Source organism: Brachyhypopomus gauderio, chromosome 9 (genome assembly GCF_052324685.1).
Source record: "Brachyhypopomus gauderio isolate BG-103 chromosome 9, BGAUD_0.2, whole genome shotgun sequence".
Classification (NCBI taxonomy): Eukaryota; Metazoa; Chordata; class Actinopteri; order Gymnotiformes; family Hypopomidae; genus Brachyhypopomus; species Brachyhypopomus gauderio.
In genome coordinates this window covers 12,539,527-12,565,020 of record NC_135219.1, presented here as the reverse complement: position 1 = coordinate 12,565,020, position 25,494 = coordinate 12,539,527, and the positions used below count along the sequence as shown (strand labels likewise).

Below are 25,494 nucleotides of genomic sequence, written 5' to 3'. Positions count from 1 at the left end.
TCAGGCCAGTGGACCCCTCTCTCTAACGCCTCATATATCATATATGTAGGTCTGATGATCAGAACTCACTAACCAACTGGTTTGTTTTTTTTCATTTTGGATCTTTTCACTTGTTCTAAACATCCAGCGTTAGTATGACTGTGTTTGGGTCAGTGATCCAGCGTTAGTATGACTGTGATGTTGGGTCAGTGATCTAGCATTAGTATGACTGTTTGTTGGGTCAGTTGTCCAGCGTTTGTATGACTGTGTTTGTTGGGTCAGTGATCCAGCGTTAGTATGACTAGGTTTGGGTCAGTGATCCAGCGTTAGTATGACTGTGTTTGTTGGGTCAGTGATCCAGCGTTAATATAACTGTGATGTTGGGTCAGTGATCCAGCGTTAGTATGACTGTGTTTGTTGGGTCAGTGATCCAGCGTTAGTATGACTGTGTTTGTTGGGTCAGTGATCCAGTGTTAGTATGACTGTGTTTTGGTCAGTGATCCAGCGTTAGTATGACCGTGTTTGGGTCAGTGATCCAGCGTTAGTATTACTGTGTTTGGGTCAGTGATCCAGCGTTAGTATGACTGTGTTTGTTGGGTCAGTGATCCAGCGTTAGTATTACTGTGTTTGGGTCAGTGATCCAGCGTTAGTATGACTGTGTTTGTTGGGTCAGTGATCCAGCGTTAGTATGACTGTGTTTGTTGGGTCAGTGATCCAGCGTTAGTATGACTGTGTTTGTTGGGTCAGTGATCCAGTGTTAGTATGACTGTGTTTTGGTCAGTGATCCAGCGTTAGTATGACCGTGTTTGGGTCAGTGATCCAGCGTTAGTATTACTGTGTTTGGGTCAGTGATCCAGCGTTAGTATGACTGTGTTTGTTGGGTCAGTGATCCAGCGTTAGTATGACTGTGTTTGTTGGGTCAGTGATCCAGCTCTAGTATGACTGTGTTTGTTGGGTCAGTGATCCAGCTCTAGTATGACTGTGTTTGTTGGGTCAGTGATCCAGTGTTAGTATGACTGTGTTTGTTGGGTCAGTGATCCAGCCTTAGTATGACTGTGTTTGTTGGGTCAGTGATCCAGCTTTAGTATGACTGTGTTTGGGTCAGTGATCCAGCGTTAGTATGACTGTGTTTGTTGGGTCAGTGATCTGTATGACTGTCAGTGAGTCAGTGAGTCATGGGAATACAGGAGCTGAGCAAGAGAGGCTGCATAGAAAATGAAAATCTAAACCATTTGAAAATCTAAACCTAACACATCTCTATAACTTCTCTCTCTCTTTCTCTCTCTCACTCTCTCCCCAACCTTCTTCTTCCCTAGTTTTACTCTCTGCCACCCCCATCTTCTCATCATCTCCTCTAGTCAACCATCTGATATCCGCAGGCCTTCCTGAGCATGAGATCTTCCCCACACCCCTTCAGGCAGAGCGTGGCCACAGATGGCCGCCCACCATTGGTGCTTATCTTTCATCGCTATGACTACATGTCGTGCTTTCTTTCTCCTAATTCTGCTCTAATCAGGCCCCTATACTTCAGCCAGTGGGATGTGGGTGTTGTGGGGTGGGCGGGGCATAACCTCAAGACCACTTTGTTCCACTTTGCCACAACGTTCTTTATGACTGGAGGAAAAATCTTACACCAGATTCTGATTCTATACGCAGCCTAATCCGAACAGAAATATCGAAACACTAAAAATGTACACTCTAAATAAATTATATATTTATTTATATATTTACACTCTAAATAAATAGATATATAAATAAACACACACACACACACACATATATGGAGACTGCAGCTTTAGAGTCTGTGTAAGGACAGCTTTGCAGACTCTAAGGCAATAATTCTCTTCCTGCAGCAGAGGGGAACACACCTTCCTCCGGTCCGTTAAAGGATGCCTTCCGCTGGCCCGGTTTCACAGTGTTATATGGGTCATCAAATCTGCTCAAATCTCCTTAACTATTCACTCAATGTTTCAATTTCATCCTCCACTCCAACAAGCACTCAGTACAGAAACGTGGTTCACAATGGCTCTCACATATTACCATCAACTTCCCTCTCACTGAAAATCAGACATCAGAATTTTTTTTTATTCATGCGTCCTTTTAATAAACAGAACAGCAACGCCGACTCTGATGTAATGCATTTATATTTACCAAACAGCGCTATTACCTACAATAGCTACTCATCACCAGTGAGACAGGAGGACATGTTGTTCTTGATTCTACTGTTGTACAGAGCGTCAGCACAACCTCTGGTCTGCTCTGCGACTCATTCCAGGTCATCATCACACACACTTGCCCTACTAACGCTGGCAGCTGCCTGTTTCACAACTGCATTTAGCTGAGCCTGCTTCCCAGCCCAAACGATCAGGTCGTGTCTTAAGAACCGCAGGACAACGCGGCCAGTGGTCAGTGGTAACACTGTGCCACCTTAAAAGCCTTTAAAGGGTATTTCTAAACAAAAATATATGAATTCCCTGTGTTTTCTTACAGACACTCTGTTGGTGCATTAGTTTGTTAAAGGAATGAAGAAACTAGGTGTTTCTACTGATAAGAGGTCAGCAATATGGCAACAGCAAAAACTTTAAGATTTTTTTCACCTTTCCCAAAAAATGTCATGACACTTAGGTTCTCTGGGGGGTTGAAAACAGAAAGAGAAAACTTTGCTTCCAGTTCTGTAGAAAGACGGTTAGTGTTGTAGAAGTGCTGAAGATATTCAGAGTGTGCATCAGTACGCAGATGATGCCACAGCAGCGTGACTGACATCCAGCTCGGGATCAGGTGAGGTGGACAGGGTCGTCCCACGAAGCCAAGGCTCGGCTTGACCCGCACACGTGACTGCACGGAGTACGGCCAACAATGGGCTGGTGTTCACTAACAACTTCCTGCGGATGGACCGAGAACGAGGAAATGCGTTTGGCAACAATCTCACCTCCCAGGGTTCCTTGGTTGCTCCTTGAAGCAAAGCAACATGGTGTCGTTTAACAAAATGCACAACAACTCACTAATCGAAATCCCCTTGAATGACTGATGTGTAAAAAAATAAAATAAAAAACACACCACTCACACACAGATGGATGCAGCAACCACCAATCCAGTGGAATTATACAAAACCATAATTAAGGTGACCATAATATAACCTTGCAGGCAGCCCCACCGTCTTCCCACTGGATATGTCTGTCCACACAGCGGTCAGACATCCACTCTTCTCATAAACTAGCTCCAAGCTTTCACTCCCTGACCCTTAACAGGAGCGATACAGAGGAGAAGAGACCCTGTTCTAATTCACCATGATGTCTGCAAAACAGAAGGCCTCCCTCATATCGCCTGCCTCACTAACACGGGTCTGAGATCTTTCTGCGTCGGCAGCACAGTACAGTATACATTACGGTATATTTAGCCGCATTCTGTACATATCTGAATTGGAGACCGCAACTTAAAACACACCCAAAAGGATGGCTATCCCTTTCAGTCACAGTATAGAGCATGTTAAAACCACCACATACGGTCTGGTACCTGCCAACAAAGTTCTCCAAAACGGAACTCTTCCCGGCACTCTGACCTCCGACAACTGCGATCTGCGGGAGGTCCAGGTTGCAGCTCTGTCCGATGGCACTGAAGGCATCCTGCAGGCGGTTGACCAGAGGAATCAGCTCCTCCATCCCCCGGTTACCCATGGTTACGGACGGGATGCTGCAGGGATGCTGTGGACAAGCTCGGGGCTCGGCTTGAAGATCAGTGTCCGACTAATGTCCCCGTCTTCTGACAAACCATTCGGTTTGTAGAATAAAAACTGAAAGGGGTTAACGAGATAAACATTAACATGTTCAATCTTTCAAAACTCACTGGTTATAAAACATGGGCTGTTTTTAAAAAAAAATCACTGACTTTAAAAGTTCTTCACGGGTGTCCGGTTAAGGAACTAAACTAGTAATCTTAGTCTGATCCACTAGGTCCGTTCATTTATTTATATACGTTGTCTAGTTGGTCCACCAGCACCGTGGTGGTAGAACTTACCTGGTCCTCGGGGGAAAACGCCGCTCCGTTGCTTCTGGACCGTCACTACTTGAGCGGTGAGGATACCGTACAACCCAGACCCGCTTCTGGACAGAACCAGGACCAGAACTCACTGGCGTCTTATCCCCGAGTATCCCGAGTAAGTGGTCAAAGCAGTCACACGTCGGCGGAACTCGCCGATTCAACACGTTATTCTGGTCCGGTTCGGTCCTTCACTTACACCCGACTACCGACGGCTAACGGTTTGCACATGCGCAAAAACGACAAGGCGCCACTCCTCGAAGGAAATTATTACGACAAATTTGTTTTGCTACTTACAACTGTACGATTCTTACATGTACAAATCAATTAATATAGTATATATATATATATTTCTAACTACAGGTCCCAAAAGTGTCCTCAAGTGTCCACTGTAGATCCGCCTCCCCTCGCACGCGCCCGTGTACAGTACGCTGCCCGCTTCATGGAGTAAAAATAACGCAGCAGGATTTCTTGGCACGCCGGCCCGCGGCTGCTGAACTGATAACAGTTGCTGAAATTTGAAGAGCTTGTTTAACGTATCTTTGTAAAAAAAAAATAATAATAAATACATATATAAAAACTATTAATGCTAAGAAATGTTTTGCTTAAATATTAAAGTAATACATAAAACGTTTAACTACTATTGAGCAGCAAATTTCCACTCGTGTGTAATAGGACTCCACGCAAAGCTTAATACTATTTTGAAATTGTATGAATAAATTTAGTTATATAATTGATATCAAATTGTTATCTTTTTGCAGTGGCCCGAAGGAAAGTTTTTTCATTACAGCTTACTCAGTAAAATTATTAATATCTTTATTCAGGTTAAAGTTTACAGAAGAAATAACCTAATACTTAATGCTGCTAATATGCTAAGTAATGTTGTTAGAAGGTAAGGCGCAGGCAGCCTCTGAAAAGCTTTTTCTCTTCTGCACATGATATGTTGGACAAAGCATCCCTGTCATGTCAATAGTCATGCACACGGTACTCAGATTTTCATCAGCCTGACTATTGAGCTGATTTAAATTTTAATGAAAATAGTTTTAATGAAGCAGCCACTCATATGTCCCATTCTCTATGCATTCTTCTGTTTTCATCTCCATCAACACACACAACCACACACACACACACACACACACACACACACACACACAACCACACACACACACACACACACACTCATTCTGTGACACAGCAATGTTCAAGCTATCCGCAGGTCCTTCAGCATTGCACCAATGTCTACTTGAGGGTTGAAGGGGGCAGAGTGACCCCCCTTCTGCAGCGCCACCTGCAGGCTCTTGGCAGCCTGTTGCAACTCTTTTGAAGCAGCGCATGGTTTGTCTCCTTCACGTCCTCCCCTGGAGCACAGCAGCACCTCGTTGACCTCGCCCTCGATGGGCCGAGAGTACACGGTGGCGAACACAGCCTGTATCCGCTCCAACACAGACCTCCTCAGCACTGAGTCACGACACACCAGGTTCAGCATAAACACTCCTGGGTCAGGGATGGAGAGGTCAAGGAAAGAGAAAGAGAGAGACACACACAGAGGGAGATGGGTTGTCGAGCATATTCATCACTGTGAGGCACACTCCACACAGTAACACAATACCACTACTATGCAGTTGTGGAAAAAAAAATCATTATACGAAACGTGAAAGGGCCTGTGTACCTCGAGGGGTTAACAGCTTGCAGACTTTTTCCAGTAGGGATCTTTCAACAAAGGCAGGCGGAGGACAGCTCATGCCCAGAGTGGGGTCCTTGCTGTCAACGTCGAACATGATGACATCATAGGAATGTCCCCCTATAAATAGGGTGCAGGAGGAATGGTGTGAATGAGAAGATTTGGGTGGGGCTGCATAGTAACCACAGGCATGTTTAAGAACACAACACTGCCCAAAACAGACCCATCACTCCGTTCTCATTTAAACAGCCATTGGGTAGAAATGTTTGAAGACACTCTAGGTTAGTTAAAGCCAGCGGAGGAGTCCATACATGGAACTATACGTGTGTGTGGAGAACGTCTCCCACCTTCACTCTGTAGCCTGTTGATATACTCCAGGCCGTCTCCCAGAACGACTTTCAACCTGTCGTCTGTCTGCAGCCCGAACCAGGTCGTCGCCACGTCCAGCATGGCCGGGTCCAGTTCCACCACCTCCACCCGCGCTCCGGGCACAAAGTCCCGCACGAACTGGGGCAGGCCTCCGCCGCCAAGACCCACCACCAGTACCGATACCAGCACGTCTGTTCGGCAGCGGAAATCCACATCAACCATAGTGCAGTAATACTGCATGGACCACCAGTGATCTAACTGGATCACACGGCAGAGATTGTGGAAGACATACCTTTACCACTGATCGCCTCTGGGCCCAGCAGGGCAAGACCCGAGACCATGACCTCATGGTGAGTGCAGCAGAGGAATCCTCGGTTGACGCTCTGGCCTGTTCCCACGCACGCCGGAGCATCAGAACCAGAGCGTTTGGACTTCTTCTTGCTTCTCTTTTTATGCGAAGAAGAGGCTGGAAAAGCAGGATGCCAAGTTAATCTAAATTCATGCATCTGTTATTCCCTGATGTAGCAAATCACTGCCACCATCTTCAAATGCTCATCACAAATCGCTCACCCGCGGTGGATGTCTGGAGCCGGCTTTCAGACTGCACAAGATGAGCGTTGTTCATAAAGACCAGTCTACGGTAGAGGTGACCATCCTCTCCTCGCACGTCCTCCACAGAGTACTCCCCCGTTAGGCCACTGACCCCACGGGCCACCACCTCCCTCCACCCCAGGTCGCCCCCTACAGACAGGAACGGCACCTGAAACAGGATGCATAGGGACGGGTGAGCAATGATCAACAAGGAAGAGGGAAACACACTGGATCTTAAGTTCAATTATTAAGCCTTAAGATGCAAGAAAGACTATTCGGATATGCGGAGTCACATTTTAATGTCAAACTTGTGATCGTACTTTCTTCTTACAAATACTACAACTGACTACAAATGTGTTACTACAACTGATTTACTGTCCGAGCAGATGGAACATATGTTTTACATATTCATATACCTGTTGGTTTTGCATATTCATGTACCTGTTGGTTTTACATATTCATGTACCTGTTGGTTTAACCTATTCATGTACCTGTTGGTTTGGTGGCATTCCAGGGGGAGCAAGCTCCATCACCATGGGTGACAGTTCGGACTGCACTGCTTGCATGTCTTCATATTCCTGATCTCGATGCATTGCCACGACGATCAGGCGGCGGAACTTAGCGCTGGAGGCCAGCTGAGCCCGCCCCTCGGCCGACCCGTACAACCAATCAGACTCACGACCCTGAGGAACTGCAGATGTCAAGTGCAATATTAAACACTTAACACAGTTAGTGGAGCAGTGGAGAAGAATGATTGGATGAAAAGGGTTTGGATGTAATGGATGTAAAAGCTCACATAGCACAAACCAATTACTTACCAATGAAGATGGCAAAGTGGTTGGCACGGGGCACCTTGGCAGAGGGTGGACTGTCCTGGACGGTGAGCGTGTATCGTGCATGGCCTGTGGATGCGTGGCACAGCGTGAGAGAGGGCGTGCTGCCAGTGTCCGTGCCACCCCTCAGCTTCTGGAGCATGAGGGCATAGGCCTGCTGTTCCTTCACCCGTGCCAGAAGCTCCTCTACTGTCGCCAACCTGCAGGGGGCGCCGTCCTCCCCCTGGCACACCTCCAGCACGGCGAAAGGAGGCGGCTGGCGGAACTTGGTACAGACGAGAATGAAGACAGGCAGCGCGAATGAGGAGGAATCAGAGTCCTCGCCGCTCTGACTCAGGCCGTGGATCCGCACGGCCCAGCCGGCTCCGGCGAAGTGCTGGACGGCCAGCCTGATCACGTGCTCCTGGGCTAGGGTCACGCAGACGTAGCGACCCCCCACCGCCAGAACCCTCCCCACCTCCACCAGCATGCGGCCTGCCAGAGCTCCCTCCTCCTCAGAGGCCATGGCGTCCAACGTGCCTTTGTCTAGGGCGGCCTGGAAGCTGCCACTCTCGTAGCCCGTCTGGGTGGCGTCCACCTGCTGGAAGATGAGGTCCGGCCGGCACTGTGCGTTCCTCTGGCGCATCTGAGACACTACTGTCTCACTGATGTCAATGTTGGTTAGGTGATGGTAGCCCACATCATAAAGCTGCTGACTCAGCTCAGAGTTGCCACAGCCCACTACCAAAACCTGACACACAAAGGGCAAACAGGCTTTGGTTAGCTGTGCTGTACACAAAGCACTGACATACGTGACATTCATAAAGTCTGAACGGACTTGCCCTCCAATAAAAAAGATAGATCCAAATAGTGTAATTAGGTTGTTAATACCTTATCCCGGGGCTTGATGTATTTGTGAAGCACGCCGCAGAGGGAGTTGTAGTCTCCATACCATTCAAAAGACTTTTCTCCCCTTTTCCGAAAAAAACGATCCCAGTAGTCCGCGGAGCTGAACTCCTCTGCGGTTCTAGGCAGCAGACTCATTCGTACGTTTTTAGTTTATAATTTTTTGTTGCTATAGTAAAATGTGTAATCTCAATTATTTTAAGCCTAGATGCCTCTTGCCCCCCGTTCAGTTGCACTATGTGAGCTCTGAAAAACTTAAATAGTTCACAAACTAATCATTACCGCCGAGGGAATTAACTGCTGGACTTAAAAATCATGAGTTACACGCTGCGAAGGTAATCTTAACAATGTATATATTCATTCATAAACACGTTAAATCCTGCTCCTTCCCACATGTTCGGGGTATCTACTCGGACGAATTTCCCTGACGGACGGGACAGCATGCCCTAAGCAGTGATTGGACAGTGTAACGGTGCCGAACGCTTCTACGTTTCACTGATTGGTTAAAAGTTTGGGACATTAAAAACTATTGGCTGATCGCGCGTCACACAGCCGGATGTTTTCCTAATCCGGCGGGGTGACGAAACGGCAAGGAAACATGGCGTTACCGGCTGGGAGATCCGTGGTGTTTGTTACTGGAAACGCAAAGAAATTAGAAGAGGTGAGAGTATAAATGAAGGCAGTGTTTCCAAAGTCACCTTTATAATGTACATATAAAAGAAAGTACATATAACCATGCCAAACAGGTGTTAATTATCCGTTCCGTATTGCACACTGCAGTGTGAATGAGTGACGTTGAGCCTGCCTGCACTAGTGAACTAAACTAGACTAAACTCTGATTTATTTCTGCTCTTTGAATGAACAGGTTGTTCAGATTCTAGGTGATAAATTTCCATACAAACTTGTTTCCCAGAAGATTGATTGTGAGTATGAGTTTCATTAGCTAGCTCGCTTGCACATGTATGTTCGAATGTTTTTTGATGTGTTGGTATGTTTTGGTATATAAATATATTTTAAATATTGCGTTTTCATTGAATGGATATCCAGTGCCTGAATACCAAGGTGAACCTGATGACATCTCGATACAAAAGTGTAAGGAGGCAACAAAACAGGTTTGTAATCTACAGATATCTTAATGCTTCCTGTGTTGGGCTACATTTTTAACATTGCTTGGCTCTCTTGTGAAGGTAAATGGGCCAGTGATTGTGGAGGACACCTGCCTGTGTTTCAGGGCACTAGGGGGCCTTCCAGGACCATACATGTAGGCAAACACTTCACCATTACTTTCACCATTAGTTCACTGTGACTGTGACTTTGGTGGTGATAACAGACACTGTTGTTTGTGTTCTCTTAGTAAATGGTTTTTGGATAAACTGAAGCCTGAAGGTAAGAACATTTCTCTCCATGTTAAAACACACAAGAAAACGTGCACAGAGAGAGAGGGAGGATTACGACGTGTGTGTGTGTGTATGTGTGTATACGTGTGTGTATATATATATATATATATATATATATATATATGTATGTGTGTGTGTGTGTGTGTGTGTGCGCGCTCGTTGTTGTCAGGACTGTATAGGCTTCTAGCAGGTTATGAGGACAAGTCTGCTTGGGCACTGTGCACATTTGCGTTTTGTGCTGGGAAGGAGGAACCAGTTCAGCTCTTCAGAGGGATCACAGAGGTCATCACACACATCCAACACGCCCACCACTGCTGCTCTGCAGTACACACATCCAACACGCCCACCACTGCTGCTCTGCAGTACACACATCCAACACGCCCACCACTGCTGCTCTGCAGTACACACATCCAACATGCCCACCACTGCTGCTCTGCAGTACTGCTGCAGTGAACATGCCCGGCACTTTCATAAGTTAAAAATGGCCTGCAAACAAAACAAAACCACTTAGCATCATGTATATCATATAATATATACTCACTTTGAATTTTTAGAACAGTTTTCATTAGTGATGCTTCCATTGTAAATACAAACAGGCTTTGTAAGTATATGTATTTATAACACGCAGAGGTTTTTCTCTGTTATTTAGGGCCTTATTGTAGAACCTAGGGGCCCAAGGGACTTTGGATGGGATCCTTGTTTCCAGCCCGACGGCTTTGATAAAACGTGAGTCTTTCACTCCCACACGTCTCCACTAGATGGCAGCTTTAGCCTAAAGTCAATGTTCATGTTAACACGTAGGCTGTTTCCCTGTTCATTATAGTCTTTTAAAGAAAAGTCTCTTAAATGCTTATTAAAATAATAAAGAATAATCGTTTTTGTTGACCAAACCTTACAGAAGATGGTTCTGGTCGTAGTGGTCCATGAGGAGTTGTACAAACCGAATAATAGTATACAATATATGACAGTAATGAACTTCCAATCTCTGAATATGTCAGTATGTAAAACATCTACTCGTGAAATTGACGACCATAGATAGAGCTTTGAAGTACATCCATATAACTATATTTATTAACGTTATTCAATGATTGGGAACAATTTAATCAATGTATCATGTTACATGGTTCTTAATGCTCTTTAAAAAGAATTTATTTTGCGGTTGCCTGTCATCTTTGTGACAGCAACTAATCACTTATTACCAGCCTTGCGGTGTTGGCGCTCACAGAAAACAGGCCACTGTAGTGTTAATTCGATCTGTATCCTGTTAGTACTTCAGTGTTTATTCGTTTTTATTACTTTGTCTGCGTAGATATGCTGAGCTGCCTAAAGTTGTGAAGAACACCATCTCCCACCGGTATCGCGCTCTGGCTGCCTTGTCGGAACATTTCTCTCAACTCAACGACGCGTCAGAGACTAAACACGGCGACTGATCTCGGAACAGGAAGAACCTACCCGAGTGTGTCCCACCATCAGCCCTTTGGCCAAGAACCTGCACTGGAGCTGCCAACATTACCGGCCCTAAACGGTTTTAACGCTAAACCCTGTCCGTAAACCTTTTAAATAAAAAAATACTACATTGGAGTTATTCGATTTTTTTACCACGTATTTATTGCAGATGAAATTCTACAGTTTAGTGATGAATTATTTAGAATTATTTGCAGATTAAACTGTTGTCAATCCATAGTGCGGCCGACGACGGGATTAAGGATTAATGCGCGTGGCCCTCAGCGGGGCGGTGAGTGTTCAAGGGGGCCCCAAACCAGCAGGACTCGCTATTGCAGCCATATAACTCCCCCGCTCTTGTTCATCACTACAAACGGCATTCAGGGAATGTTTTCACTTCTGTCTCTCACATTAGCACTCTTTTCGCTCTCTTTCTCTCCCTCCCCGAATTCCCCAAAGTGACAGAGACTTATTGTGGTAACAAGGGTACAGAGAGGCAGTTTATTCAGAAAGCAGTAAGCACATTCTGCTCCCGTCTGAGGGGTCTCGAACACAGTCTGCTATAAAGGAGGCCCTGCTCCACTTCACAGTTACTGGGAAAGGAGTCAAGATGCCTTGAGTAGCTTTTAGGTCTACATTTTCTTACCAGGAATGTTACCAATTCTTTTTATTCGATTTTCAAATAACTTTTGTACTTTGTGCAGTTTCTACACTTTTTTCAGTTCATTTCACCAGAGCCTTTTCTGTAAGTTAAATACCATCTGGATTTACAGGGGCTTCCAGCAGATTGGGTAACAACATAAAACAAGTGTGACTACAGCATTACATAGTCACAATACAAAATAGGTAACTATTTGATTACCGGTACAGAAAAAATGCAGTAATTAAGGTTTATTGATTAAAGATAATCTGATGATCTAATTAGTTTTAATCTGATTAAAGATAGTCTGATGAAGTGCATGTTATGCAATTATTGCAGTGACTCAGTATCGCAGGGCACTGTTCCCAGAACAGCTTCAGTGTTTTCAGTAAGTCCCATTATTCAAAACCTCATGTTAAAGTCATTCATCAATCTCCTCTTTTTAATAGTTCTCTCGGAGACCAGATATGGATACACTGCTGCAACATTTTATGGAGCTGTAACAGAGTTACTGTTTGGAAATTTATCAGAATGGTGCATGTCTGTGTTTACTAGTCGTGTTCTGACCCAAAGGGCCCAAAGTTACATCTACACCCTGGACTTATGTAAGGGGTGCTGAGCACAGGATGAGAACAAAGCTGTTTGATAAGACTTCTGAGGACGGGAAGAATCTGAAACCAGCCAGCCGGGGTTTGCGTGCTTGGCATCCACTTAATGACCCTGGAACACAAACAACAAGACTGAGCAGTAGACTATACCCTGGGCCCCACCGCTCCAAACATTTCACAGGTCCTGTAGACTGTCCCTTTCTGGGCCACATCAAACCTTTCCTCACCCCCCTCCTGAGAACCGTACCACCCGCCTGCCCCTCATCCCCCTTTCCCACCCCATTATCCCCTGATTAAACATACCAGCACTCCCAAACGTTTCATCCTGTGGTGAGGCTCCTGCTCACGTGTACACAAACGTGTTTCTGTTGGATGCTTGTTTAGGCAATATTTTGAGAGAACATCCTGTCACATGTTAATAGTGTTTCCAGTACACAAATGCCTGTTTACACGGCCTGATTTTACTCTTGTTATGGATCCATCTCTTAGATATCCATCACTCCATAAAGGGCCACAATACATCTACTGATGTAGTACTGATATCGTACCGCATGTCCACAGTATAAAGCTCCAAATCATAATTCCATCACCTAAATCAAATAGCATCTTTCAGACATTTTATTCAACAGCACCAGCTAAAGTACATATTAAAGTAGGCCTATGTCAGAATGAACTGATACACTTAGTAATAGTACCACCATATTCACCCTGACCATGCAAAAAGCACCCCTAGTAATTAATACTAGTAATTAACTTGAAGATTTAAGAGTACCTTTAAAACCCCTGGAATTTATTAAAGGCAAGCGCTGTAGGTAATTTCACGGGTGAAAAAGTGATCTATTATCACCCAGGAGTCAGACGGCAGTAATGTACTTAACTGTAGTCCTACTCAGTAAGACACAGAATCTGAGGCCAGAATGCAGTTAGAAGGATTGTAATCATACCAGAGGTGTCTGGAGAACACCTGGCCAGTTGTTGTTGTGTGCCACAGAACATTCCAAGTCCCTGTGGGTTTTGGTGAAGAAAACCTGTTAAGTGCTGTGTAAACTGCAAAATAGGCTCTGTCTTTGTAGAACATTGTTTATGCTTTTTTTTTCCTTAAGAGAGTCATTGTGTAGTTTCACAGGAAACATCAAACGTTCATGTGTGTTCATCTACCGTCTCTGTAGCGATCATTTACTTTGAAAGCACTGTTGTTTGGTGAGGCGTAGTGGGAAGTGGTGTGGTCAGCAGCTGGCCAGCGTGTGTTCGGCCTCTCGACCCTCCCGTGCTGTAGGGAATGTAGTCCTGTGAGGTCCGGCTTCCTGTCCTATTCATGGAGCACATCTCATCAACATCAACCGCCGCTCAGAAGAGATGAAGAAGCAGACGGGACGTAGTCATCCTGTTGTCACATGGCTGCCTGGCGTCTGGTTTAGTGGAGGATGCAGCCAACTGCAATGGTCCTTCAGCCTTTGGTGAAGTCAGCAGGCTTCTCTCATCTCCCAAAGTACAGAGATGCATTGTGGGTGATCTGTTGATACCTATTCACTTGGCCTCTCTTCTTCCTCTTGTTCTTCAATATGTACACACACATACACACAAACCAAAGATGCTCTGGTCTTGGAATAAAATGTATGCATGCTTCACATGCCTTTAAAGCTGCATTGGTTATTTGATTCCAATTTCACTAAAAAGGGTCTTTATTAGTCATGCTTCATTGCTCAGTATTCCAGTACAAACTGAATTTCATTACTAATTGTTTATCTATAAATTCAAGTAATTTAGGATATCTATTTTTATGTGTTCCTAAAACATAATTTATTTAAATTTCACCCAGTGCATTTTAAAGTAGGAATTAGCAGATAAAAATGTCAATATAAACAAGTTAATACAATTGTAGTTATAATCAGACTGTTATGCAGATTAATTGAAATATATTACACATAATCAAGAAAAGATACTTGAACATACTATAAAGATTTTACATAGATAATGATATTTAAAATGTAAAGGAGAAAATAATGAAAATTCTAAGATGCTTTTTAATTAAAGTGTTGGGCACTCATTAATTTAGACAGTGTTTCCCCTGTGTGCATCATTTTTCTGTTATCTTTTTTTTGTGCATCAGTTGTGTATTTGTATACGTCTTGCGGCAGAGAAGTGTAGTTAACATTATTTTAATCATTTACCCAGCAGAACATAATTTATTCTTACTCTGTGAAGAGGACCATGTGCAGGTTAAACTGCACGTCCCATCTCACCAGCATGTGTGTGAGAGAATGTGGGAGTGTGTGCGTGTACAGGCCTGTGATAAATGACCTTGTGAGGCACAGCTGGGATTCATCACTCTTACTGGACCATTTCCCCTCCAGCACTGTATCCCTCGCTCCTGTTGTTTACAATCCTGCGATCTTCCTACCTTTACTCACCACTGCCTACCCTATGTCCACTCATACTCTCTCTCCCCTTAAAAAAGCACTCCATCTTGATGGAAGTGTACAAATGTCCAGCCAGAGACGTGCCATTCCTCAGTTAACCCAGCCTTCCATTCTGCTGGAAGCTCCTGAAGGTCTGCCCCTGGACGTCTGCCCCTGAAGGTCTGCCCCTGGACGTCTGCCCCTGGACGTCTGCCCCTGGAGATCTGCCCCTGGAGGTCTGCTTGTATCATCAGAGACATCCAAAGCCAGCACCACCCTACTCATTCACCATGTTCCATATATTGGCTATTATCAAATACCCACAAATAACATGGAACAATCATAAATGTATAAAAGCATTTCCAACTATTTGTATTAAATGTTTCCATTGACCCTCTGACAAACATTGAATCCCTGAATATCATTCAATCAGAGCTTTAGAAGCTGCAGACAAAAGGAATCCATGACGAGGATATTGAGGCTGTGATCTTTACTGACCTGCCTGGATCACAACTTAAAGAGTCTCAAAGGGGCTTTAGATTATCCTAAAGGTCAAAGAGCATAAAGAAATACACTTTATGAACAAAAGCGGAGACTATTAAAGCTTTCAGTGAAGACGCTGAAGGAACAGCCCAACTGAAAAGCTAATACTAACAATTCAGTGGACAACTGTCTTTATGTGATTGTATAAGAACAAGACTGTTCTGTTTATTTGACTGTATTATGTGCTGGTAGAACAATTCACTGGTCATTCTGAGGCTAAACAGAGGAAGGCAAACAAACTAAATGATTAAGAAACAAGGCAGTGTCAAAGATGGACAGGACGTCCACAAAGCCTCCATTCATTGTTTCCATCTTTCTCCATCAGGTCCCTCAGGAATGAACAGATGACAGTACTGACAGACCTCCAACTAAAGTCCTGTCTTTGCTGAAATTTATACACAGTAATTTATTTATTTAGATTTGATAAGACTTTCATATTCATGGCCAAAATGGACCAAGGCAACTACACTTATGTAAAATAATTATTTTTAAACATCCTCTCTCTCTTATATGTGTGTTGCACATAGTCTATTGTCAGAATTATGTTGTGAAATAAAAGTTCAAAAAAATTAACACTATTCAATTAATATAGATCATTAAAATTGATTACTGGCAACCCTTAAAGATTTTGGGTGATAAAACCAACTGGTTCCAGTTTTATCAAGTGCTTTTTTGAGGACAAGCAGTTTCATCATTTCACTTGGCCAAGTACTTCTCTCTCCCCGGAGAACACTTCTCAAGGCTTTCTGCTTTAGTAATCATCCTTTAGTTTAGCATGTGGAAAATATTCCTGGCTTGTGCTCTAAACCATCTCACCAAAGACTTGCAAGGGTCTGTTGAAATCTGTGGGTTTCACGACAAGATAGACAGTGATTACAACACACCTGTACAACGTTCAGATTAGTTTGTTTCAGATGAATGTTTTAATTTGTCATCTCTTGAAATCACTGGCTAAGCCATTCTTGTTGCTGACACAAAGTGACAAAGGTTACAGCTAATCTTGACGTAGTTTAAGATTACAGACCACTGTCTGACCTATCATCTGTCCTAATGATATCCCTCGAGAGTGATAAAAAGAAAATACATTTGGATTATTTTTTATTTTATTATTACTTCAGAAGATTGTCTGTGCACATTATTCTCTTAAATGTAGGTATGTGATAGCAGTTTTTAGATTCTGATTGACCGTCAGCTATATCAGGTTGCCTCAGTATCTGTGCTAATGTGTCTCTCCTTTAAAAACACCATAAAGACAAAGATAATCGAAAATCGAAAGGTCATCGAAATCAGCACGCGAGCACTTCCTGGTCACCTGAGGGCGAGACCGGAAGAACCGGAAATCACTGCTGCTTACATCCCAAGTTAAGACTGCTCATTTCAGACAACGGCAACCGTCGGGATTCAGAGATCCCTGGTCGTTACGTTGTACTTTTAAACCGAACAACACGTTACCTACAAGAGCGAGAAATCACAGGTACGTATATAAAGATATATATACAGTACTGCTTTGGTCATTCTACATTCAGAGGCCTCTTCGGTATTTGCTAGCGTAGCGTATAGTAACCGAACCGCAGCTAGCCTAGCCTAGCCTACCCTACCCTAACCAAGCCTAGCATAACCTAGCCTAGCCTAGCCGACTCCGGCCTGTGTCATATAGCTGGCAGGATCATTTCGCTAGGGTGAACCGGTGTGTGTGGGGTAAACCCGGTGTGTGTGGGGTAAACCCGGTGTGTGTGTGGTATTTGTGTTTGAATTGTGGCTGACAAAATTGTCTAAACATTATTTGACAGATGTTTTATGTGAAGGGGCGAAATCTCTTGTTGTTATTGGTGTGATGGCACCTTTCATCATGTATGTTTGCTCATCTTTGAGTGGAGAGTCTTTTAGTGGGTTGGATGATCGGGTTCACTAGTTTCCACTGTCCAGGCTACTTTTACCGTCACCAGATGAGTCCCCATCTACGTGCCATTTTCCATCGTGTCTTCTGTCACTACATCAGTTTGATATTTTTTCCAAACGCTGTTTGAAATTTAGAGTCATGCTTTTATAGTTCTGGCAGTTTGTTTATGGTCACAGTGGAGTCCTGCTTGCTACACTCTCTCTCTCTCTCTCTCTCTCTCTCTCTCTCTCTCTCTCTCTCTCTCTCTCTCTCTCTCTCCATCTTGCTGTCTTTCTCTCTCATACTTTTCTTGAATTCCTATATTTTCTGTTATCTCATACTTTGTCTTTTAACAGATTTTCTCCTTCTCTCTTGCTCTCTCTCCTCCCTCTCCTCACCTCTGTTATTTATCTACTTGACTCCCAGATATATTCTCTCTCTCTCTCTTCTCTCTCTCTCTCTCTCTCTCTCTCTCTCTCTCTCTTTCTCTCTCTCTCCCCTCTCTTTTTGCTGGTTTCTGGAACGTTCCACCACTCTCGTGGCTGGGGAGGGCCTGATTTCCGACTGCTTTTCCAGCGCAGAAAGCAGAGTCTCGGGGAGGACAGTGGACTCGATGGTACCAAACCCTCCAGTGAATTTGGGTTCTGGGGGATGGGGGTGAAAATATTTATTTGATTGTGAAATGTCTTTTCTGGAGCTTCACATACTATAGGCCAGATAGGAAGTTTGTCCTCTTTTCTCTTTTCACTCCAGAAGGAATGTATTGCATGTATGCCAGCGTGCACATGGGGGGTGTGTTCTAGTGGTTAGTACAGTAATGCAGTAGTGCAAACAATGGCAAATATGCCTTTGAAATTTGATGTAGGCATTTCTTTATTTTACACTTAAATTGACCATGGAACGCAGACAAATAGCTGTGAGAAACAGTTTTTTAAGCTCCAAAATCTGTTCTTGCATGGACATCTTGTATAAGAACAAGAACATGGGTAGCCTGTGGTGTGTGTGTGTGTGTGTGTGTGTGTGTGTGTGTGTGGAGAGAGAGGGAGAGAGAGAGAAAGCTGCTCCTTTGTGGCACTGTGGCTTAAACCTGTATTTTTGTGGAATGTTTTATACATTAGTCTGTAATTGCCATTACAGAGCTAGTTAACGACTGTGTTTGATGTTCTTTAACTGAGGCTAGGTGCTAGTAGATTTAGCACCTGTAGCTAAGCTGTAAAATAAATACTGGCAGTTAAAGCCAATCACCATAGCCCGAGATGTCCCTGGCCTTCTCTCTCGTGCTTGCTGGGTGAAGTCCATCAGTGTTCTCCTGTTCTCCTGCAGAGGGAGCCAGAGAGGGAGGAGCAGCCTGACGCCAACATGCCTCCCAAGTTCAAACGGCATCTGAATGACGAGGAGGTCACCGGCTCCGTGCGCAGCGAGAGGGTAAGAAACTACATTACCCAGAAGACCTGTGCGTGTGTACGAGTGCGGAGGTCCTGAAGGGTGTTTTCCTGTAAGTCTGCACTCCAAATGTCCTATCTTCTGACATTTGACATTTCAAAGTGTTAATAAAGCACCCTGGAGTTCATACGGGGTCAGGGGTGCAAACATTAAAAAAAAATAGTTTTCACACTTCATAAATGTGATGAGCCTCTAGTCAAAGGGAGAAGGGCCCAATGGGAATCTGTTCTAGGAAAGTTCTCTGTGTATTTAGTGTATAACCCTCAAGTGAAATGAGATGGAGTCTTAAATGCCTACAAATCACCCATCCATTTTTACTACATAAGAGAAAACTGAAGGACGGAAGATTATTTGCACGAGTCGCAGAACAGAAGGCCCAGTAGAAGCACGCAGTGGAACACGGGGCCACGCAAACCGCACGTCATCACGGCAGGTGCCTCATCACGGCAGTCCCCGCCCCCGTTTTCCTGTGTGCGCCGAGCAACACGGGCAGGATTGGCTGCTCTCCACTGCTAATCAGCTTGGCTCCGCCCTGCCTCTTCTTCCATCCACGAGCTGAGTCACGGGGCTGTGGTTGCGTAATGGACCCTCGCACGTGAGCACCCGCTGTCCTCCCCCTGTACGACGGATTGGTGATAATCAGTCTCCCCGCTGGAAGCTGCAGGCCCCCCCCCCCAAACCCTTGGAGTCCTGCTCCTTCATGTTGACCTTGTCTCACGTTTTTAACCTCACGTCACCCGGACATTTTCTTTCATTTGGACTTGGTCCGTTTTCCCTTTTAACTTGCGTTCCTCTCTCGGTTCAACACCCGCTGTCCACCGCCGGGGCGTTTAGAACCTACGTTTGTTTATTGTGGGGGTAAGAAAAGCGTTTACACACATGCTTGTCATAAAATCTGTGCGTGACAAACCTCTTTATGGTTAGCAGGCTGCCACTAAATGATGACTATGAACCATTAGCGAGAGAGAAGGAGAACCAGATGGTGAGTACTAGATAAGATGGTGGGTGTAGGTGTAGAACGTTAAAGAAACGAGAGTTGTCACGTGACTACGGGGTTTGCTGAGCGTACGCAATCACTTGATTTCTTTGTGTCGGCTCATATCATTCTTGAGCTCTAATGCTAGCAGCTAACGGGAACACTCCTCGCCGACTGCATCCTGTGAAACGTCATGTGTATGTAGAAACCTCAACGTGACTCTGGTCTCATCAACCGACCAATCACAGTGAAGACCAGTCTGTTGAGGTTCGCTCCGCTCCATAATGTCAAAGCCTGTTTGTGTGCCAAGCCTGTGTTGCTTGGCAACGCTCCTCCCATTCCCTGTGCGTAGTTCTGTCGTTACGTAAGGCCGGCGAGACGTCAAACCACCCTGGCCGCGTTTGATAACCTGCGCGATCAGTCCCCCGCTGTACGTCTTCTCTCACGGTAGTGCTAGTGAAACACTGTTAAAGATCATGTTGGTTAAATGTGTACCAGATGTTGCAAACCTCCACTAACCGGGTCTAGACGGTGCCAAAAAACAAACCGATCCTCACAAAACAAATGGGCCGTGCAAGCAGCGTCTGCACATGCGTTTGAGTCCAGCAGTTCTCCTCGAGTGCTGCTGACCTGCACGTCCTGATGTCTCCGCCCGCAGCAGAGAGCCATTAACCTCTCCCAGTTCCACCTGGGCCCTCCACAGACAGGGCACACGAGCTACTACACACACTGATCTAGTGCAGCGCCAACTGACCTCTGACCTCCTACGTTCACAGAGGAATCTGTTGGAGGAAGACTCTGATGAAGAGGAAGACTTCTTCTTGTGAGTTTGTTTGTTTGTTCTAGCGTTCATCACATTTTACATCCTTTGGAATAAGGCTTTTCTAAGGATGTTGAATTTGCTTAATGAAGTGTTTGTATTTGTGTTTACTTGTAGAAGAGGACCAACAGGCCCCAGATTTGGTCCACAGAATGACAAAATTAGACAGTAAGTGGTTATATTATTATCCATTATTATCATAGTAGTCATTATGACAGCACTGATTTTGTCCATGCCACTGTGGACTGTGCCTTTAAGCCCCGCCCAGATCTCCATATTGGCAAATATTCACAAAGACCTCTGGGGAAATACACACACCCACAGTCCCACTGCCAGCTTTGATGGAACCAGAGTGACTAGCAGCACTGGGTTTCCAAGACAACACTATTTGCAAGTGAAGATGAATAATTCAAAACATTTGAGGGGGGGGGGGGGGGGCACATTGGGCTCTGCTCTGAGCTGGCAGTGCTGACTTGGCATGTCGTGAACACTGTGTTTTGGGTTTGGACTTCATCTGTGAGTTCCTGTAATTCAGGCCCGCGGGCCACGTCGTGCCCAGAACACACAGCCAGGCCGCGAGACACTTGTGCATGAGCCAGTGCGAGAGTTTCGTTACACCAGTTCAGAAGTCAAACGCTGAGGAAAACATTCGGGTCTAATGTGAGAAACACACGGTGGTCTCTGTGTGTCAGTGTAGTGCAGCCGTGGTGAGGCGGGTGTTGTCTGCTTGGCACTGGTCAGTGGGCGTGGTCAGTGGGCACTGCTAACATGCTGGGACAGGCATGCGAGACAAACATCCTTCAAGGATCGTTCAAGTTCACAGGTTGGGTGCAAGAATGTGTTTTGGGTGTTCTGTCATGTGGGTGGTTGTGCATCACGTGTAAGGGAACTGCGCTTCTGTTTCGATGTCTTGAGGAACCCATTCTCACTGGCGTGCGAAGATCCCTTTGATCTGAGGGTAATCTTAACAGCCGTCTAGACAGTGTTCTAACAACGCTGCTCAGAGGAGATTTCATTATTAGGGCTTTATTTATTAGAAAGCCAAATTACAAGGGGAAAACCTGGTATGAGATTATTTTCTCTCTCCCTCTCTCTCTCTCTCTCTCTCTCTCTCTCTCTCTCTCTCCCTCTCCCTCTCCCTCTCCCTCTCCCTCTCCCTCTCCCTCTCCCTCTCTCCCTCTCTCTCTCTCTCTCTCTCTCTCTCTCTCTCTCTCTCTCTCTCTCTCTGTCAGTGTGCAGTCTCAGGTTGATGAGGTCATCGACGTGATGCAGGAGAACATCTCAAAGGTGATTGAGCGTGGAGAGCGTCTGGATGACCTGCAGGACAAATCTGGTAAGATATGTAATCCATCACCACAGAGATGATGCACATGTGCATGCACACACACACACACACACACACACACTGGTGGTGGGATGGTGGGGTTCTCTGCAGTCACCTCTACTCAACTGGCAGAAACTAACACTGCCTGGGTCTAAAGGTCATCTGTCACACCATAAAGCCAGGACCACAGTGGTGTCAGGCAGTGGTTTTGTGAACCTTCTCTCAGATTAGTATCTAGATGAATAAACCTTTTCTCAGAGCCTTGTCTCTGCTCCGTGAGACATGCGTCCCCCCTAGCATGGCCTGCGTAGGTGTTCTGAGGTAATCCCCTCGGTCTGTAGCTTAGTGAACATCTAATAGTGTTTCAAGTGTCCCAGTCAATGGGGCTGTTGTGTGTGAGGACACAGGAGGCACTAAGTGTTCAACGTCAGGTCTCGCTGTAAAGGGCTCGTCTGAAAGAGCAAGTGTGTGTGTGTGTGTGTGTGTGTGTGTGTGTGTGTGTGTGTGTGTGGGTGCCTCTTTCAATGAAAGTTCACCTTATATCAATTGGTTGACGAGAACTCCGCCCACCCTCCATCACAGAGTGTCCCGTGTTGGGAGTCCCACTGACGTCACCCTTGTATAAGTAGGCACTGTGGGAAAGAGTCCGGCTGTAACCTGCCTGGCTGTAATTCCATTGCTAGCCTTTGGGGGTTGGGTGGAGGTTTGGGGGTTGGGTGGAGGTTTGGGGGCTGCGTGGAGGTTTGGGGGCTGCTACTACACAGAATGCATGCAGTCCAGGTGATGCGGAGGAGGCGGAGCCTAGTGGGTGTGGTCTTTGAGTGTTGAGGTCACCTTCCTCTTTCTTGTGACTTCCAGAGAGCTTGTCGGACAACGCGTCAGCGTTCAGCAGTCGGGCCAAGCAGGTTCACAGGCGCATGTGGTGGCGAGACATGAAGGTGAGTGTCCCAGTGTCCTGCCCGTTAAAGCAGATCAGACATGAAGGTGAGTGTCCCAGTGTCCTGCCCGTTAAAGCAGATCAGACATGAAGGTGAGTGTCCCAGTGTCCTGCCCGTTAAAGCAGATCAGACATGAAGGTGAGTGTCCCAGTGTCCTGCCCGTTAAAGCAGATCAGACATGTCTTCACGTTTGAGAACCAGAGATCCAGAGCTTGAACCACATATCGTTCACTCCTCTTGTTTCTTTGCCACAATACTTGTCGGAGTGAGATTGTGTCTGGACAAGCCTGTAACGCTGCGCTTTGATCCTCAGATGAAGATGATTGTGGCCCTGGTGGTGGTCATACTGCTGCTTATTATAATTGGTATGTATTCAGGTTCTGAACCTCCCGTGAACAGCTAGACACAGTTACAGATCAACAAATAAACAACACGCATATTGACATTAATTCTCTCCCTCATTCTGTCCTCTCCACAGTCCCAGTGATATTGCGATACCGCTAGTCTCCAGCAGGGGGGTTAGAGGTCCGATGTGCTCTTCCTCTCTCCTCCTCCTCCTCCTCCTCTTTCTCCTCTCATTGTCATTCCTCCACACCAGAAGATGATGCTGCAGCCCCACTGTATGAACCCGCTATGGCTTCAGGGTACCACCATCACACAGGGGCAATGCAGTGCGTAAGTGTGTGTATGTTACTTGTCCTGGACGGCGCCAGCAGCATGTATGAAGCGGTTTCCATGGCAGTTGGTGAGGCCTGGTCCTCAATGTTTAATAACACACACTCACACACAGCCTCTTCATGAAGTCTTTGTATGTTGTATATACATTTACTATGATAATGACCTTTTTTGTTTGTTTTTTTAAGATCGAATAATTCTTTATAATCAGGTTTTAGTATGTCATTCCTCTTATGACTAACTCGAGTTCAGAACCATTCGACCCACAAGGCCGGGTGTGGTGTCATGTACTCGCCTGGTGGAGTCCCGCGGTTCAGTAGAGTAGCTGGTGTTTGTGAGGGTACTGGTCACCAGACGGGAAGTGATTTCACTCCGCGTCTGGGATTTTCATTCAGTATTTTCTCGTTAGATTTCGGAGCAAGATATTAGGCTAATTCCAGGTGGAGGAAAAAGAGTTTTAAATGTTTGCTGCTATTCCCATTTCCTCTGAAGAGTGCTTTTTGTTTACTTGGCAATGTAAAAATGTAAACAATCATGGTTAGTTGTGAGTGGTACTGTTTCGGTTTAGTGGCATTGTTTAAGCCCTTCTAAAGGTTTATTGAATCAGTGCACTGTGTTCTTATGAAGTGCAGTAATTTTGCCAGCTCACTTTGTGCGACTCAGTGTGTTTTTACGAGCCAGGTTCAGGTGTGCCATTTATATGTGAGTACTCACCTAATGATGTTCACTGCTGCAGCATGAACCGAGAGCAAAACATGGACCCAGTGGCCTGTGAAAACACCTCACTAACTGCTCATGGGTGTCATATCCACTGAAGCAACTTTGTGTTTTCGGTAGTGACAGTTTTGAGGTCACGGTGACAAGATCGATCTCGTTCTGTGGCAGAATTTGAAAGCCTGAATTCCTAATCTGCTGTGTTAAGAGGGCAAAGCCAGCCATAGTAAACCATGTTAGGGCTTTTGTTTCTCTTGAGAAAGGCCATCGAACGTGTGATCAGATTTGTTTGGCTTCAGTGAGGGAGCAAATTTAAGTTGTTTATGGTTTGATCCATTAAGAAAATGCCAACGTCTGTACATTTGTATCATGTTCTGCTTTACTGACTGTTTCCATTGTTTTGTAGTTAATTTATTTGTAAATATCCATTCCTTGAAGTAAACAATGGACTTGCATTGGCAGACTGTGAAATACTTTTGCGTTTTAAAATAAAGTGATTTTAAAAGCGAGTCTGTTCGGATGAAACAAGCATGAACAAAGGAGGAGTCTGAGACTCGAGAAGAAAGAAGGCGGGGTCTGAGACTCATGAAGAAGAAAGAAGGCGGGGTCTTGAGACTCATGCGCCCGCCCCCATGTGCCCACTGTCTGGTTGATCACTTGAGCGCCGTTAATGCTGTCCTGGTTCATTATTCATGGAGAGTTTTCTGGGCTCTTCCACAGTGTTTTCCGTGACTCTAAAACATAATATGGAGTCCCAGGTCACCACTAAAACTGCTTTCATTCAATCTGTCCTTCCATTAACCTTTTCTTGCTTTACACCCTGTTCTCAACATGCCTGTTTTTCTTCCTGCTTTCTGTCATTCCATTCTCTCTCTCTTTCATTATGTTGTTTTTATCCCTCATTTTCTCTGCTCTTTGCGTGAATGAAAGTGTCTGTCTCTCACTCCCTCCCAGATCCACAGCATGGGGCTAAGACCTCTTACACACAAGCAAAAAGCTTGTAGTTTGTAGTGATATATTTTTCCATATGTAGAACATAAAATTATATTCAGTTTATTTTACACAATGTCATGTTTTATTTATACATCTCTGCAACTTCTCAAGTTTACTGCCCCCCATCAATCTGACATGAAACGGCTTTCTTTGAGGCACAACTGGACCCACTTAAGAGGGCCAGTTTAACAGAGCAGAGCCCAATATTCTGCTGGGACTCGGGTTTGAATCCTTGGGGACGCAGCCCTTTAGATTCTCCATGGTGAGTTCTGAGGTTGGAGCAGCCTGAGAATCTCAACAGTGCTGCGTGGTCTTTAGCTTGAGAACAT

The 25,494-nt window shown here is 45.2% G+C and overlaps 4 protein-coding genes across 13 annotated transcripts in view; 2 read left to right on the top strand and 2 right to left on the bottom strand.

The window, feature by feature from the left end:
- The window catches only part of dnm3a (dynamin 3a), a 36,261-nt gene extending 31,807 nt beyond the window's left edge, over window positions 1-4,454 (bottom strand). For 5 of the 8 annotated variants that reach the window (XR_013133214.1, XM_077017241.1, XM_077017242.1 and 2 more), the window contains exons 1-2: window positions 3,994-4,454; window positions 3,493-3,769 (exon numbers count right to left, since the gene is read on the bottom strand). Coding sequence is in view for 7 of the 8 variants with exons in the window: in XM_077017241.1 (XP_076873356.1) it covers window positions 3,493-3,653 (161 nt within the window). In the remaining variant the exon portion in view is untranslated. The remainder of the gene's footprint in view (window positions 1-3,492; window positions 3,770-3,993) is intronic. The other 3 variants (XM_077017245.1, XM_077017246.1, XM_077017244.1) reach the window with 2 other exon arrangements.
- A 715-nt stretch (window positions 4,455-5,169) lies between these two features.
- mettl13 (methyltransferase 13, eEF1A lysine and N-terminal methyltransferase) lies at window positions 5,170-8,838 on the bottom strand. The gene is made up of 8 exons (XM_077017239.1): window positions 8,359-8,838; window positions 7,474-8,218; window positions 7,147-7,346; window positions 6,635-6,824; window positions 6,357-6,530; window positions 6,043-6,255; window positions 5,684-5,815; window positions 5,170-5,508 (listed from the first exon to the last, which is right to left on the bottom strand). The coding sequence occupies exons 1-8, from the start codon at window positions 8,509-8,511 to the stop codon at window positions 5,216-5,218; spliced, it is 2,100 nt and encodes a 699-aa protein (XP_076873354.1). The 5' UTR covers window positions 8,512-8,838; the 3' UTR covers window positions 5,170-5,215.
- Window positions 8,839-8,890: 52 nt separating this feature from the next.
- On the top strand, window positions 8,891-11,351 carry itpa (inosine triphosphatase (nucleoside triphosphate pyrophosphatase)). The gene is made up of 8 exons (XM_077017240.1): window positions 8,891-9,034; window positions 9,239-9,296; window positions 9,421-9,485; window positions 9,561-9,634; window positions 9,728-9,759; window positions 9,940-10,052; window positions 10,420-10,496; window positions 11,080-11,351. The coding sequence occupies exons 1-8, from the start codon at window positions 8,972-8,974 to the stop codon at window positions 11,198-11,200; spliced, it is 603 nt and encodes a 200-aa protein (XP_076873355.1). The 5' UTR covers window positions 8,891-8,971; the 3' UTR covers window positions 11,201-11,351.
- Window positions 11,352-16,660: 5,309 nt separating this feature from the next.
- vamp4 (vesicle-associated membrane protein 4) lies at window positions 16,661-24,681 on the top strand. 3 transcript variants are annotated; one of them, XM_077017238.1, is made up of 8 exons: window positions 17,742-17,898; window positions 18,606-18,707; window positions 20,478-20,524; window positions 20,639-20,689; window positions 21,754-21,854; window positions 22,704-22,783; window positions 23,097-23,148; window positions 23,262-24,681. In XM_077017238.1, exons 1-8 carry the CDS (start codon window positions 17,896-17,898, stop codon window positions 23,285-23,287), a joined length of 462 nt encoding a protein of 153 aa, XP_076873353.1. In that variant the 5' UTR covers window positions 17,742-17,895; the 3' UTR covers window positions 23,288-24,681. The 3 variants fall into 3 exon arrangements, 1 of the variants encoding a protein (XP_076873353.1); XR_013133212.1 differs by lacking the exon at window positions 17,742-17,898 and adding an exon at window positions 16,661-16,877 and having other exon boundaries at window positions 22,704-23,148; XR_013133211.1 differs by having other exon boundaries at window positions 22,704-23,148.
- The last annotated feature ends 813 nt before the right edge of the window (window positions 24,682-25,494 follow it).